Source organism: Sturnira hondurensis, unplaced genomic scaffold, assembly GCF_014824575.4.
Source record: "Sturnira hondurensis isolate 20B ecotype Veracruz unplaced genomic scaffold, ASM1482457v3 Scaffold0006505, whole genome shotgun sequence".
NCBI classification, from domain to species: Eukaryota; Metazoa; Chordata; class Mammalia; order Chiroptera; family Phyllostomidae; genus Sturnira; species Sturnira hondurensis.
Window position 1 is genome coordinate 5,157,604 of NW_028079136.1, and position 17,591 is coordinate 5,175,194.

The 17,591-nt window shown below is 39.1% G+C and overlaps 1 protein-coding gene across 2 annotated transcripts in view; it reads right to left on the reverse strand.

Annotated features, from left to right (window-relative positions):
• Positions 1-3,128: 3,128 nt before the first annotated feature.
• USP47 (ubiquitin specific peptidase 47) overlaps positions 3,129-17,591 on the reverse strand; it is a 101,784-nt gene continuing 87,321 nt past the window's right edge. For both annotated transcript variants that reach the window (XM_037050060.1, XM_037050062.1), the window contains 9 exons: positions 15,609-16,386; positions 12,552-12,727; positions 12,133-12,213; positions 10,692-10,807; positions 10,219-10,337; positions 7,894-8,024; positions 6,332-6,379; positions 6,111-6,241; positions 3,129-5,284 (listed from right to left, as the gene is read on the reverse strand). In XM_037050060.1, coding sequence (XP_036905955.1) covers positions 5,110-5,284; positions 6,111-6,241; positions 6,332-6,379; positions 7,894-8,024; positions 10,219-10,337; positions 10,692-10,807; positions 12,133-12,213; positions 12,552-12,727; positions 15,609-16,386 — 1,755 coding nt within the window. In that variant the 3' untranslated portion in view covers positions 3,129-5,109. The remainder of the gene's footprint in view (positions 5,285-6,110; positions 6,242-6,331; positions 6,380-7,893; positions 8,025-10,218; positions 10,338-10,691; positions 10,808-12,132; positions 12,214-12,551; positions 12,728-15,608; positions 16,387-17,591) is intronic.

A 17,591-nucleotide genomic window follows, 5' to 3' on the forward strand; every position in this document is an offset into this window, starting at 1 on the left:
GCAGGAGGAGGAGGAGTGCGATGGGGCTGGACCGGCGGCCGCGGACCTGTTCCGTGCGTCCCGCCCCCCTGCGCCCCTCTGCGCCCCTCTGCGCCCTCATGCCTGGAGAGTCCTGCCTCACTAGCCTGGCGCTTTGGGCTTTGGACACGGTGGGGAGAAAAGGGTGCAGGGAGAAGGAGGGGCGTTGTAGAGAAGCGAGGGCCCTGCTGCGGTGAGAGGGCAGGCAGCGGGGCCCGCAAAGGGAACGTGTTCTGCGGTCTGTGTATCCCCGCCTTCACGCAGTCAAGAGATGCAACTGATTGTTCCGAGATTGTTTTTAGATCATCAGACCGCGTTTCGTAAGTTCAGAGGCCAACGCTGTGGAGTGGGTGCCTCCACGCAGGACTCGCCGAGGCGCCGTTTCGGCGGCAGCACATTTGCCCTAGGAAAACACTAGAAAGGGGGTGAGAACCCCCGCTTGGGAAATTAGTGTTTAGAAAACAGGGTATTTCCTTCTCTGACCTCCCATGAGGGAGGGGACAATTAGACTTACTCCTTTGACTAAGACTCACGGGGAGAACTTCCCGAAATTTTGCGTGGATGCTCTCAACACATGGTAGGGGAGTGGCCGTGCAGAAGCCGCAGGTCCCGCTGACTTGCCAACAACTCACCACGGAAGGAGCATCAGGAGGAGGCAGCTCGCGGGAACAGCCACGCGGCGGGGCAGGCAACCACGAGGCGGGTACTGAGCGCTCATACAGAGACGGGGCACGGGAGAAACACGAAATAGGGTCGAAGACTTGGTGGGGACCAGGGCAGCGTGGGACAAAGTGGTGCCCGTTTCAGAGGGAGGCCCCTTCCCAGCAGCACAGTGGCAAGAGCCGTTCCCCGAAGGGCCACCACTGCTGTCAGGAGCGGAGTTCTGGGCTCCTCGGGCCTGCAGAGCTCACTCTTCACAGTGAATGTTCAGACCAGACAAAGGGGACAGTGACCTCACCACGATCTCAACAGGAGGCTGCCCCTGTCGAGGGATGTCCTCACCCATCTCCCTCCACTCTGGCCAGAGCTGGTGCAGAAAGAGCAGGTGGGGAGAGTGAGCGCTGGGCACACCCTCCTTCCCTGTCCACGAAGAGAGCAGCAGGTATAGCAGACACTGCCGCAGGTGATGGGGGTGGCGCCCGTGGAGAGCTTTAAATCAAATGACTGAAACTTTAAAAAGCTCACTGTTTTAATAGAAAGTGACTTAAAAGATGTAAGATTGTCCCGAGAGCCTGATGACAGCTGACTTCCGGGGGAAACTGCATTCAACAGAGCAAACACGGTTGGCAGCTACTGGAAAAATAGAACCATTGCATATTTGTATCTCAAGTTGACACTCCTTAAATGGGTTACTTAGGCATTATAATGAGGCTGAAAACGGTGGGCCTCCTGTACTGGGGAGGGGGCAGGTTGGGAGCAGAGGAAGCATAATGCAAACGTGGTCCCCACCTTTCAGGCTAGGCCACAGGGTCCACTGGTAGCTCCTGGCGAGGTGGAGACCAATCAGAAGACCAGCTTCCCCTGCACAGTTAGCTGGAGGGGCGGGCACTGTGCCTCAATGCCTTCCCGCCCTCCTCGCTTGGCCCCCAGTGACTGCTGTATTCTTTTCTAAATGGTTACACTTGCTTTAATGCCCTCTTGATGTTGTCAAGCGCTGTTTCTGGAAGCCAACTTTTGAAAATTAACACTATCTAACCATATGATCACACCACCCCTCTTCCCCACCTGATTTCAAGTACTCTAAGTCTAGGTGGGTAGACTTTTCAGTGCCTGGTAGCGTTCTCACTCTATCAGGCAATGAAAAGCAAGCTTTAGCTGGGAAATAAACTCCTTTATAACCCCGATTAAAAAACCACCATACTAACCCCCTGGAAAACTATACACACACACACACACACACACACACAATTTTGCATTTAAGAATCTGTAGCCTTTTGACTGCTAGTGACCAAAGTACTGATTTTTCAAAAACTACACAGAATTGTTTAGGTGAAATAGTTTTATTTAGCAAACAATAAACTTGCGACTTCCGATTCCCTTCTCTGTGTGCTCTAGACTACAATGTGCAAGTCACAACAGCAGACACGGCTGGTTAGGGTCCTGATGCTGAATAAAAGGACAAAGTTCAGAGGGAGGACTTCGGCAGCCAATTAAAAAGGAATGAACTAGCAAATGAACCAGAATAAAAGGTTTTATTGTATTCCATACATTCACAAGTCACTTTCAGACGTAGTGCACTCATTTAGCTTAGACCACATTGTACATTGGCAGCTCTCCTTCTCTCTCGGCCTAGAGATGCATCGCAAGACCATTCCTAACAGTGCAGCCTGGCAACCAACAGCTAGCTCCTTGGGCATTTTCTAGCCGTGGCATAGGGTCACCCCTGCTTCCTCAGAACTCTGAAGTACTTTCCATTACATTACAGAAGAGAGCACCCCACATTCTACCGTAGGGCTCCTTCACTTGCTGTTTCTCTCATTGTGACTGCTAACCTGTTTACTTCCTTAGTTTGTGAAGCAGACCTTCAACTAGCAAACTTGCCAGGTAACCACAGCACCACAGTGCGGTCCTGAAAGCAGGGCTTTTCCCTCTTTGGCCAGAAGGCACCGCTCATCTCCAACACCTGCCTCAGAAATGCAGGTATTTGGTTCTCACAGGGCGTGCTGGTTGGCATAACCCCACCTGCCCAACACAGTAAGAGCACTTCAAAGCCTTGGTGTGACCTGTGGGGAGCCGGGCGAGGCTGGTCAGTGACTACCAGGCTGCACGTCCTGCCCAGCCCGGGTACTTGACCCAGTCAGTGCCCTGCCTTTTGGCCTCAAGGGTACTCATCACTTGATCCTTCCAATCTGAGGGGGGCTGACTCACATTTACCTCCTTTACACAAATGACGGTTCCTATTACAAGTCCATTTGAAAAGGTCAGTGCCCCCTTTACTGAAAATACTAAAGTGCAACACTGTGCTCTCACTCTATCAGGCACTGAAAAGCAAGAGTGTTAACTTTGTTGTCTGGAACAAAATGCATTTTCTTTACTCTTGGTATCTGTAATACGCCTGCAATTAGAAGTAGCAAACACAAAACAACAATCGGGGCAGAAGGCACAGAAGAATTTTACCATTTACTCTGTAGGACACTAAACAAAACCAAACCAAAGAGCCCGCAGCCAATTTTGTTAAGCGACCAGCCTCTGCTCCAAGGTCAGTTCAGTCCCTGGAAGCAGAGACCCAGTTTATTAGCCCCCACGTCCCAAGCAAGCAGGCTTGGGTCAGAAACACAGAGCTGTCACGTTACATCAGAAAATGCATGACTCTAAGAGACAACTCACCCCAAGGCTTTCAGTTTCCCTCTGAGACCACCACCAATGTCAGTAACGCAAACTCAGAACAGTACTTCACACCGAGCAGAAGGCTACACAGTTTACAGGAAATAAAAATGAACCAGAAAAATACCTTAGAAAAGATTTTCTCTTGTGGATGCCAAAAGACTTTTAAGCTATAGTAAGAAATTCTCAATTATTATATTCAAACTGCAGAGCCAACCTCTAATATTATTTTCTAATTATATATTTCTTAAAAGGAAAAAAAGAAAAAATTCGATTTTTGTAATATTGACAGGATCCTCCAAAGTTAAATATTAACATTTTTCATCTCTTATGAGAACTTTACTGTAAACATTCCCTATGATAGAAGTGAAATAATTATTCAGTACACATTACAAAATGTTGTATTTAAAGAAAACAAATCTATTCTTAAACCCAATTCTTCATCCACAAAAGTTTAATGACTAAAATAACACAACAGAATGAACAAATGTTTTATTGGCATGTTCATTGTTGTAAACAGCATCTGGCATGAAAAAGTTTTACCAAAACCTCTTTATTGATTTTTATAAATTAGATGGCATTTTCAAAATTTACGTATAATTGTGTTCATTGAATAGCTGTATTTAGCAAAGCAAAAAACTTGCTGACTCTACTAGACTTTGCAATGAAATCATGTTGACTGCATCAATCAGCCTGTGCTATGACCTGACTTACTAGCAAGTTTATTTCACATGATGGTAAGAAGTTTCCCCAAAGTTAAACTACATGTAACTACAAATCAACGCCCAAAATTAAAGTGGGACTTACAAGGGTTCTATAAGATTCAAACTTGAAGTATATTTTCAAAAGTAATGTACAAAAAGAAATAAAACTGAAGTCACTGAACAGAAAAACCTCATTAACAAGGGCAAATACAATCGTATGGAACCCAGCACTGAGGAACACGTTTACACAGACCGCTATAGCTCTCGGTGTACACCAATGTACATCATGATGGGACACGGGGGAACTGCCATTATGCTAACTCAACACACTCGATTTTATTTACATGCTGAATGAACGAGTGAAACGTATTCTCTACATCCATAGCTTAAGTACAATTATAATTACAATATTCAGCAATTTGAGCTGCCATCTGCTGGGAGTGGTCTAAAGGAAATGTTGTGATGTTCCAGAATAATGTTCTTTATACTTCGCAAAAAATGAAACAAAAAAACACAACTTCACAATTCTTGACTGGGTTACGGCTGGTTCTAAGAATTTCTTTCTTCAGCTCCTATTTTTGCTGCTTTCCAAGAGTCAACACACGTTGCATTTACTTACAAGTTGTCAATGAGGTAATGTGTGTATCAGTGAAATAAACAGAAAATCCATTCATTCATGGCCTTTGCACAGCTTTTATTATTAAACTATCAGAATCCTGTTTGAGGCTAGTTTTACTAGCGGCTATGCGCACATTTGTCCGCAAAAAAGACGTTTGCTCATTCCCCTTCCCCTTTTCTAGTAGCAGGTTTTGCTTTTTGTTTTTATTTTTTTTGCACATCCCTTTTTACTTTACAGTACATTTGACTATAGTGCACAACATGATTCCAAGTCAAAACAGTGGCCCATTGGGCACTGGGCTTCTGATTGGTGAAAGGCAGTCCAATCAGTGCTGGTGTCACGGGGTTACCCCTAACCATGTCTGGCCATAATGGCACTACACAGTAGCAGTGAACCGTCTAATTAAAATCCAAATCCCCCAGGGAAAATGCTACACTAGTAGAGTCAGTCTTGAGTCAGATCTTTATTTGGTGCTCCATCCAGGTATATTTTTAGTGCTTTCTCTTTCCGTGGTGAGTACGTTACACGGTGTCCTGTCTTCTGGAGTCGACTGCTTTCTTTTTTCATCAGTTCATTTCTCTGCTCATCTGTCAACTCCATTAATTCTTCTGTTTTATCCCTACATTTAAAATATTAGTGACATATTAGACCAGGAGAGCCATGTGCCTCTATTAATCTATGCTTCGATACTATAATTCTCCTTAGTGAGAAAATAAAATGTGATGTCACCAATGAAATTAATCTCATATACTAAGATACAGATTTCTAATGTGTTTATTAGCATAGCACTCACTTCTAAAAATGGCATAATTTCCATGTTATCAGTAGAATAGTTGTCACTTATTGAACACCCATTTAATAACAAGCACTGTGCCAATTTTTGAAAATGCGATAAAAGCTCTAATTCTCAAAATCTTGCAAGGCTGACATCACTGCTGCCACTTCACAGCTGAGGAGTCAGGCAAATAACAAAGCTGACTTTGAGCCCATATCTGCCAGGCTCCAGTGACTTCTTTTTCTTCTACATGTGTGTTGTCCACATTAGTCAGTAACCACGTGGGCCTGCCGATCGCCTATAGATGTGCCTGGTCCACACTGCGGTGTGCCAGAAGTGTAACACACACACGAGACGTCTCAGACTTACCACAAGAAAACAGTGTAAAACAACTTGCAAGTCATTTTTTATATTGATTACACATTGTAATCATAATATTTTGGACATGTGGGTTAAAAATATTTTATTAAAATTAATGTTACCTGTTATTTTTTACTTTTTTAATGTGGCTACTAGAAAATTTCAGAATAAAATGTGTGGCTCTCACTATTTCTACTGGTTAGAACCGCTCTCTATAATTACAACAGTGAAGGTGTTTATGAAAAACAAGACACTTATACAAAACAAAAGGTTACATTATTAGAAATAACAAAAACGCTGTGTGTGTTACCTATAAAATATGACTGCACCATCATCACAAATATAAAGAGGCCAAACGTTCAGGGTAGAGACTTTGGGGTTCCAGTCCAAATCCTGATGAATATCAAGGACAGAAATATCGCAGGGGAAAGTCCCTCTACCCTAAGGAAGAAAGAAGGAAGGAGTGAACCAAGCCATCAACCACATTTATGGAGCAACAGTGACCTGGTGCAAACATTCTCAGGGCTTTACCTTGGCAAATTCAATATCTTCCAAAGGAATTCCACTGATTTCACAAAGCTGTGAAAGGAAACATTATATGAGTTCACTTAAAATATACATTTGCTTTAACAAGTTATTTTCCTTTTATTCAACATACAAATAACTTGATTTTTTTCAAGAAAAGGTAGTATTGTTTGATAAAAAAAAATAGAAAAAAAGGACAAAGTAAATTCTCTCCTCTATCTACTTTGCAAATGTTATATCCTGGAAATATCATTTAGTATATTTTTTCCAGAGCTTTTCCTATGCATTTATAAATTATGCAAACATTTAAAAATACATAAAACTTTATTTACAGAATATTTCTACATAATACCTTTATTTTATAATAATAATCACCCTATTATAATAAGAGGATATGGAGTAACCAATTCTCTTCAACCACCAAACTATTTTATTTCCAGCTGATGGAAATAAAACAATAAGCCTGTTTTTAATTCTTCCCAGTCACAATGCTACACTATACACCACCATGAACGTCCTTGCATATTTCTGCAAGCATTTCTTTGGACTGGGTTCTTAGATGTGGAACTGCACATTTGGAATGTTTTTAATGCCAAACTGAACCTTAAAAAATTACATCATTTTAATCTCTTATCAAAGGTGCATGATATTGCCTATCAACTTCACTTTAGGTATTCACTGATTTTCTAAATATCCATCAATTTAAGAGGTGAAACACTGTTTTAACTTGTATTTCTTCAACAAATTGCCTATTCATGTTCTTTGCTCATTTGAAAATTAGATTATTCATCTTTTTCTTTTTAATGTAGTAGCTCCTTATAAATTATGGACATCATGTTTCATATATGTTTAAAATATTTTGTCCCTTATTTTTTAACTAAATTGTTTATTAATTTTTACTATTCAAAAAATTTTTTGGCTATGCAAAAGATTTAACTTTTATGTAAATCTTTTTTTTTAGGTTCTCGTATCATGATTAAAAATATCTTTTACTATCCAGGATGCTAAAAATCTTTTCATCTAGTATGTTTATCATTTCATTACATTTTAAATATAAATTTAATATATTTTGAATTTATTTTTGTGTTTGGTGTGAAGTTTCAAAATAAAATTATTTCCAAAATGTTAGTTGTCCTAGAATCACTTATAAATAATCCACTCTTTCCCCAGAAATCTTCAGAAATCCTACCTTTAAAAATAAAACATTAAAGAGACCTTCATCTGGATTCTCTATCTAATCCTACCTCCCTCATTCTTTAAAAAAATACGTACAACAATTTAGTCTGGTAACTCCAAACTACTCCTAACTATTTAGGACAAAGCTGATCCAAGTAACAGAAATTGACAGTCTACTTCTGGATGGCCTGGAAGCCAATGTTACTTTTCAAGGAATCAGGAGCCCTAAGAAATAACTGGCATGTACGGTTCAAGGTGCCACAAAATGTGACAGAGACAAAGAAAGGCTGCGGCAGCAGTATCTGGCACACTCACTTCGTATGCTACCTCTTAGGCAACGCAGGAGAAAACACAAAACGTACACTACGTCATTTTGTTTAGAAAGAACTGACCTTCTCTCGCAACTCGTCAACACTACTGCTTTCCAACACAACCTCCTGGAAGGGATCCAACTTCATCTCTGAAGGCCTCCACCGTCTTGATAAAACGGCAAGCTGTGACATGGATTTCATCTTCTCCACGTCTGTGAACATGCACGAGTAGGTTATCACTGCATTTTCTCCAAAACTACTTTCTCTATAACTACTTAGAGAACTATTTTCTCCATAGGTTCATAATTCAATCTTTTCTATGTTGCCTGACTAAAAAAAATAAAAAGATTTACTTCAAGTGCTACTCTTAAAAATTGGGCATAAAAGAAACCAGTTATCCCCAGGAGTTTTGAGAATAAAATTTACTCTCCCTTCGGTCTCAAAAGATAATTCCTAACTCTTCCGCAAGCTCTCCTTCCACCGCTATTCTTAATCCCACGCCCTCCTGACTTCCGTTGGACACCAACGACTCTCTTCTCTGGGTCTCCAATCTATGCCTCTCTATTAGCTACTACCCACAATCTAAAATCAGAACTAAACTGTCTTCACTTTACCGTCTTCACTTTTCTAGTAGCCTCCTTTTTCCACTCAAGCTACCTCATTAATCATTCACTCTACATTTTCATCCAAACTTACTGATTCTTCAAAACCCGGCTCAACTGTCACCTTTCTCTCTAGTTTACACCAGAACAAATGGTACTGATTTGGTCTTTAGTACGTATTATTTTAGAATTACAGCTTTTGAGTTCCGGTTCACCCACAGACTATGTACATCTGGAGGGCAACAACCAGTTCTTACTCATTTTTGCAGCACTAGGAATTAGCAATATCTGACAAATTATAGGTCAATAAATGCTTCTTAGATTTAATTCCGTGACTTACTTCTTACTCAACTACTTGATGCTAAAATATATACTGGAACGATACTGATTCAGGCACCCACCTTTCATGACATTTTCTGGCCAATCCATCTCTGCTAATTCACACTCAGTCCTCCCTAAGAAGGGTGACTTCTGTGTCCTTCACAACCCCTTCCTGGCCTACCCAGACACAGTGAGTGTTCTCTAAGGCCCCAGCTCCTTAGAGAAGGAATTACATTCTGAAGCACTCCCTTGCCCATGATAGGACACAGTACCCTTCCTGATTTTCATTCTCTCCGTAACTTGTCAATTAATTAGAATTTCAACTACTGAAATTTAAAGCAAATTTGTCCTGAAATAGGTGAAGAGTTAGTATTACTGAGCCTCTGAAAGCTATCACAATCATATGCAGAAACATCTGGAATTTATGATATATTAACTTTTATGGAAAAAAGGAAAACCAAAATCTAAGTGACAGCAAAGTCACAAAAGAATCTAGGAAACCAGATTGTTTCCTAGATTGTTTCCTAGATATCATGTTTCCCTTGATATCAACTCCTAAAAAGCCAACTTTCCCCAACTGCCTCCTCCAAAAACCAGCACTTTAAAGGTATACCAATGCTGACTGACAACTGCGGTGTGTAACAAACACAAGCGCCTCCTCTAGGCCACTGCTGGGGGTTGAACTGTGCCTCCCCCAGCCAAGACTTACTGAAGTCTTAACCCCCCAGTACCTTGGAATGTGCCCTTATCTGGTACAGGGTCATTAGAGAGGCAACCAAGTTAAAAGGAGGTCACCAGGGTGGGCCCTCATCCAAAATGGCTAGTGTCCTTATACTATTGGGATGGCTGGATAGGGATAGATAAGCCCACAGGGGAGAACATCACGGGGATATAAAGGCAGAGATCAGGATGATACATCTAAAAGAAAGGAACACCAAAGGCTGTCAGCAAACCACCGTAAGCGAGGACAGAAGCCTGGAACAAACCCTCCCTCCAGCCCTCAGAAGGAACCACCACTGCCGACACCTTGATCTCGGACTTCCAGCCTCCAAAACAGCGAGGCCCCCAATTTCTCCTGTTTAAGCTACCCAGTTGTGGTACTTTACTATGACAGTCTAGGAAACTAGTATAGTCATTATTCTCTAAATCTCTGATAAATTATCAATAGCACATCCTCAAAACAAAATAAGCCATAGAGAAAAAAGAAACTAAAGAAAAAACATGGCTAAGAAAATATTACAAACATTTTCTGTAGAAGATACTAAAAATACAACCCTAAAATTGCAACATCCCTGTAAGAAGCAATAGTATTCTAAAATTTCAGAGGAAAAACAAACATTTCAAAGGCAAATGGGATCCAGAGAAAATACAGAAAAATACTCATTAATGATTTAAAAAGCTACAGGCTTCTATGTCTTAATTGTAGATTTTAATTCTAGAGTACTTCTAGCTGGTATTTCCCCCACAAAAATGTTAGTAATACCATCAAGAACTTCAAGAAAAACCTCCCAGTTGCTGGAAATATTAATATCTTCTTCATAAATATGGTAATCCAAAAAGACAGTGCCAGGATTCTTCCATGTCTTTTTCCTTAAACGAAACCTACAAATATGATAAGACATTTTAAAATACTTTAAGTTGAAATTCTTGACTAAAAAAAAGTGACATCGATCTAACACCAAGGAAAAACAAATTATGCTTAAGTCAAGCAATTATTCATTAAAACTGGAGAAAATAAAATGTCCCCAATATTTCAAATTTAATAGTATTCTACAGAAGAAATTTGAACATAATTCTAGTACTTTTGCTTAGTTCTATTAAACTAATTTGCAGTACTAAAATTCTAAATACATATGAATTTTTAATTTTTCTAGTTTTAGAAAATCATACCAATTCGTATCATCTGACCACACGGTCTTTCTTCCCATCACTGATGACACTGTAACTGCACTTTACCTGTCAATACTGAGTTCTAAACCACACTGCTCCCTGAGTTGAGGAATTAACTCCTCTTTCGATTGCCGTACAGTCATTCCTTTAGCAAACACAGCATCCAGCAGAAACTTGCATGGCTAGAAACAGAAATGATTAGAGCTTGAGTTACACATTGAAAGAAAGGATTAACAAGACATTTTACTTGCATTTTATACTGTGACAATTATGGGCTAGAGTTTAGGTTCAAACCCTGACTCCACTAACTGTTACCTTGGGCAAGTTTACTCAACATTTCTTTGCTTCAGTTTTCTATATACAGGGACAATGTCTTATCCACAGAGTCATTGTGAGATGAAGATAATACATTCATATTTCCCTTCTTGTGATAAATGATCACAATTTTGAAAGTAAAAAGAATTATTTTTATGGACTAAAACAAGGGAAATGCATAACTAATTTTCCAAGTACATTCATTAATTGTCTCAAAAGAGAAACAGTACCCACAGACCCCACACTTGGAAGAAACACAAGTCAAAATGACTGTAATGGATCACATACAAGAGATACGATTAGTGCCTGAAAACAATGTCTGCATGAATAGAGGCATTTCATGAGAAATTTATCCCCCTTATTTGCTATTTGTTTTCCCCATTTGTCTAGGTCCCCAATAAGACGTGATAAACATTTTGAAAACAGAGTCTTTGCCTTATTCTTCTGGGTATTCACCACAAGCTTTGTGTATCACAGAAACTGAAATATTTTGATTACTCCCTAAAAAACATAGCCTGGTTAGATCCTTAATCCATCATGTACAAGTTGTATGACTTTGAGCAAGTTACTCAACTTCTCTGAGCCTTGGTTTCTTCATCTATAAAACTGGAATGATAAATAGTAGTTGCAGAGTTATTTAATGAGGATCGAAGGAATTAATACATAAGAGCACTTGGAGCACATGGTAAACACGAGAAAAATGCTTGTTGAATACTAAAAGGATACTCTGAACACGAGAAGAACCCATATACCCTACAGGTCAACTGTTACCACCTGCAGCACTGTACCATCATTCCCAGAAAATAAGCAGATGCAAATCTCCTTTTAAAAGCAGGAAAGTTTTGCCTTACTCCAGTGTTTATAGCTATACTTTAGAGCAGGGGGATGATAAAAAATGACCTGAGAGCTACATTCATCCCATGCCTGTTTTCATAAATAAAATATTAGTGGAAAATAGCCACTCGCACCGGTTTTCTGTATTGCCGATGTCTGCTTCCACGCAGAACAGCAGCAGGACTGAGTAGCTACAAAAGGGCAGCATGGCTGAACAACTGAAAGGTACCCTAGAAAAAGTATGCGGACATGTGGCTTAGAGAGGTCAAAAGAAGTGACTACTAGTAAAATGTCTGCAGCTCACGTTTTTAATAACTACCAAAACTGACCATATCTTGCTCTTAAGTGTATTACTTACCTCCTGTTCATTGACTAGAAGCTGGTACACTTTAACTCTGTATTCTCCTTTTTTAAGTGCTCTCCCCAGTCTAATTGTAATCTAGGAATGAAAAACATTTTTTAGATGTGCTTTCTCAGCAGAACAAACAACCCATTCTCACCCATTGTTTAGCTTGTTTTCCCAAACTCTCTACATAACGGGCTCTTTGAGAACAGGAATATCTTTCACCCTTGATGCCCCAGCACCTAGAACAGTAACTGACACAGTTAACATTTAACGAGTGTTTGTAAGATGAGTGAAAACAATAAAAATAACCACTAAACATCAAAGAAAAATTATACTTTTAAGGTATCTATTCCACCTTACTTCGATGTAGTGTAAGATGTTCTCATATCTAACATTTAAAAGACCAGTTATTCAAAATTATTTTAATCAACCTTATTGTCATCTGAAAATGATGAAAGTGTCTCATTCAGTCGGACGCTCTCAAACTCTTGATTGCTGGCATACACCCGAAAGACCTTGAAGTGAGAGGACAACACTCCAACCAAGGGCTCTAAGTGTTGTTTGAAAGCAGCCAGAGTAATTCTTTTATCAACATGCACCATCAACCCTAAGCACAAAAAAATCAAAACAGAAACAAAACTGTAAAAGAAACCTCTTAAGAATATAAAACAGATCATCTACATGTTATTCTACGGTAAGCAGGGAAAAGCCCCCCCTTTTGGTTACTTGACTTTTAGCAAATATACAACATTAGAGAGACAAAGAATACAGACAATGAGTATATGATAGGTATCATTTGACAACTTAAAATGTTGATATATTTAAGTGCTTATTTATTTATTTAGGCTGCTGAATTAAAAAATAAAACTTCCAGGCAGACTTTTCAAATACACAGATCTGCAGCTGTGCATAGGAAAGTGTGGGCGCTGGCTGGGTTCCAACCCTAGCTCTGCTGCTTTCCTAACAGGGAGCAAGCTGCCAGCCTCTGTACTTGTATTTTTTCACTCAAAAGAGGAGGTAATAACAGTACCCACCTCATAGCATTGCAGTGAATTCAATGAGGTCATAGAGTTGTCATGCTTTTAGCACAGTACCAGGTAATATATAGCAATTGTCTCAACTTTTACTACTAAATGTACTTCTGGGATTTCTACTAGGGAAAAAAATGTCAAGACTGGCATATAGAGATGTGGTTGGACTGTAACAGGAACAGATAGATGTAAGTGGATCAGAAACTCCCACCTCCTCCAAGGTTCAATTTAGGTTTTCTGGGCATTGTAATGTTATGTTTGATGACCTTTAGTTTTCTACCGCTTATTATTTTAATCTTTTGTCCTTTATTATATGAGCCATTCATGAGCAATGCTTCGAAAGTATTTCTATTTACTCTGGTCTTTATACTCTAGTGAAGAGCAAGACCCTCCTTTGTCTTCTCTGTACTAGGCAGTGCAGATCACAATAGCTGCTGCAGGCCCATGGTCTCCCTGCAACCTTAAGGCTCTCTCAGGAAGTCCTTGTTTTTCTGTGAAGTTTACATCGAAGGTCAAGGATGAGGCCCTAACATGACTATCAGGGCTATCTATGTTAATCATTTTACACGAATTGACCCACAAACACATTTGGGGGTATAAATACTACTATCTCCATTTTAAAATGGAGGTATTTGGAGTACAGATAAGTTAAGAAGTCAAAGTCACAAATCTATACAAGGATTAGCCAGAAATTTATTCACCCATGCTGTCTAACTCCAGAACCACCTGGTCCTAATTGCCATTACCAGCTAGCCAATAATCAACAACTGTTTGTGCCTCCCTGTGATCCAGTGTTACTACGAGTTATGAGAGAAACCAAAATGGCAGTAGTAACTTGTTTCTGAGTAATTCTGTAGAATTTAGTACATTTGTTGGAAAAAAGCACAATCAGGACTGGTGTAATGTTCCCATGAGAAAACTGCATCTCTGAGAGACTGGATGACCTATCTGTAGCCCTTTGTCAGACTAAAGAGGCAAAACTACTTTAGCCACAGGTTTCTCATTTCTAATCATGTAATGTCTCCATTACACACTTCTCAAGAAATTTAGTGCCTTCTTGGGAAAGCATAAATAGAGGCTTGTTTTCTTTAAGCCAGATTATTAATATTTACGGCACTCCTTAAAGCTTAGAAATGGACATTTAAAACGTTTATTACCCTGTTTATCTTTTCATCTAATTGGTACTTGTGACATTTCCTGTAGGGAATCAGTATTTGATAATCAGGAAAACAATAAACAAACATTAAATTGAAAAAGTCTACTCAGAAAGACATATCCCCCAAGCTGGGATGTCCTGAAAACATTAACTAACAGTATTTTTAGATAAAGGTATATAAATACTCCCTGAAACAATTCCTGGACTGTAACAGATAGCTTAAAGATCATTCTTTTGAAAGTAGTTTGGTTATTACCTAAATGAATCGCCTATACAGTACATAGAATGTCTCTATTCAGTTTTCAAATTCTTTGTAGCTATTACACCTTGCCATTTCAAACTTTGATGAAGAACCTATATTATTACTCATCGTCCACGTTTCCCAGGCACCTCCGATCACTGGGGACTGTGATAAAGCAGACTTACTACAGACTTCTGAAACAGGGGACTACCATTTCTACTTTCCTATCTCTAAGCCAGTTTTCTAAACATAAAAAGGCATTTTCCAGTTTTCTCTTTTTTGTTTCAAATAAGCCTGTATGGCTTCTGAAAGACTACATAAATGTTTATTATTTCAATGAATGCTAGTCAATCAGCCCACTATGAATTTCTAAAAAGGTTAAAATGGTCAGCACTGCCTTTTAAAAAGATTTCATTAGCCATTCTAAGATGGAAATATGATTCTTCAGACTGTAATTCTTAAGGTTGAAACTATCATGCAAATTTTAAAAATGAATCACTAAAAAAAATGTTAACCTTTCCCTAAAGAGGAGCTACTTTTAATTCTGCAATGCTCTTGAAGGGTTGAGAATGGCAAGAAAACACAGTAGCGACTGGCTAATTTTCTTTTACTACGATGTGAGGGAAGGAAGGAACAGGTGGTAGTAACAGGGTGGAAGAATGCACACTAGGCACGCAGTCAGAAAACCTAAGTCTGATCCCAGTAGTGTGACCTACTCCCTGTGTGACCTCAGGCAAATTATTTAACCTATCTGAGCCAGTATGCAGGCCTGTGCTCAATCCACTGAGCCACACCAGCCAGCACAAAATACTTTTTGGAAAAAGTAACTTATCTCACTAGAGTTGTGACATCATTACTGTTACAGGTCTAAGAACACTGTTCACTATAACTGCATCAAAAATTAAAGCTAAGGCAATAGAAAATAGTCTTATAATACAGGAAGTTACAAGTGGTCTCAGAACAAAGTACCTAATTCTTAGCTGATTCTTTAACTAAAATTTAAATAAACTGAGAATAAATTGATGCTGTTTCAAGGAGCTTTTTCTTTTTAAGTACATACATTTATGTCCTTCCCCAGAACCTTCATCTGCAGCATATGGTTCTGCTTTGAAATACATGTACTGTATTTCTCCCCTACTCTTGCCACTCTCATCATATTCACTATCAGTTCCAGAGTCTTCTTCTGCTGTATCCCAAGTCTCTTTTTTTCCTTCATTTGCTTTAGTTCTTCTACTACTCGTGATGCTATGAGAGTCAAGTCCATTAGCCAAAGGGATTTGAGCATTATCGGCATTGCACAAAGTGTCACTGCTATGACTGGAGCTAAGAATGTCACTGTCCACTGAACTTGTACTCCTGTCATTATTCACATCTGAGTCTGATCGTTCTTCAGATTGGAAATTTTCAGGATCAGAAGTCTGAATATGCTGTTCAAGTTCTCTATTTTCCACTGATGCTGAAGAGTCTCTCTCATTGAGAGGTGACTCAATATTTTCAAAGTCACTTGTCTCAGTACTTTTGCTGCTGTCCCCATTATCTCCGTCTTGCTGCTGCTGTAGTGACAAGCTTTTGAGTTTCTCAGTGCTTTCTTCTAGAATGGCTTCCACAGACTTTAGGTTCCCCGCAGGTCCTTTGACTCTTTCACAATCATCATCCACATTACCAGAATCACCCCCAGCTTTCTGGTATGCTGTCCTTTTGGAATAGGATCCTGGGGATTGTTCAGGTAACAGAACAAATAATCTGATTGTATTTGCATGCCGATCCAGGAGTTTCCACAAATGAGAGTCCGTAAAGGCCATCTGGTAATCCAAAGTCTCAGAACTTTCAACAAACACCTAAATGGTAAGTCAAAGAGTTATACTGCATCATTAATTTTAGTGAAATTCTCATTCATTAGAAGGATAACATCACATCAATACCAGAGAGTGCATAAGTTATAAATTTTGGAGAATGACAATGTTTCTAAAGGACACATGCATTGTTTTTGGAAACTATACAACATAAATTTTATTTTCATATGTCTTTATAATTAGTCATAAAACTGTGCTAAGACAGATGGAACAAACACAAGAAGATATCTTATTTACTGGGTTGCCCATTTTCAGAAAATTTCTGTATCTACATCCTTCTTTTTAGGAAATCAAAGCTTAGCATGACTACAGACATCTTGGGGATGCAAGACCAAAATCTGGATTATAGAAAAAAATATAATGGACAAATGATTTGATTCTATAGCAAATTAAACATGAAGAGAGGAATCTTCAGATTAAAATACACATCAGAGACATATTATGACCTTTATTTGGATCCTGACTTGAACAAACCCTATTGGGGGAAAAAATTTTATAAGATAATCAGTGAAGTCTGAATACTGACTAGCTACTGGTTGATATTAAGGCATTTCTGTTAATTTTTGAGTGTAATAATGCAATTATAGTTATACTTTTAAAAAGACTTCTCATCTTTTAGAGATATATACTCAGATTCCTTACAGATGAAATGATATGATGCTGGGGATGTGTTTCAAGTAACCAGGGAAGCAGGTGGTTGAATACAGACGAGACAAGGGTCGGTAATTACGGAAGCTGGGTGATAAGTACACCAGGGTTCATTACACTATTTTCTCTATTTCTACATATACTTGAAAATTTCCTACACAAAGTTTAAAAAATGAAATGCATATATACAAATTTAGCAATTATAAATAGCGTTCTGAGTTTTGCATAAAATATAACTATTATTCAATAAATGTCACACATCGGGACTAAGAGCTAACCTTTAAAAAAATCTCTCCCACTCCTTACCCTAAACCAGTATGAAGGTAGTTTAGAGATTTTAATGTCATACACCCATACAGCACACAAAAGTACTAGAGGAAAATAGAGCTAAATGAAAATTACACATTGGATTTATAATAAACAATACTAAAAATGGTTAAATGAGATAAAAGACAACGATGAATAAGACTGGAAAAGACAATAAATGAAAGATGACAAACAAGGAAACTCTGACTGAAGTTCATCCAGACTAAACCAACGGT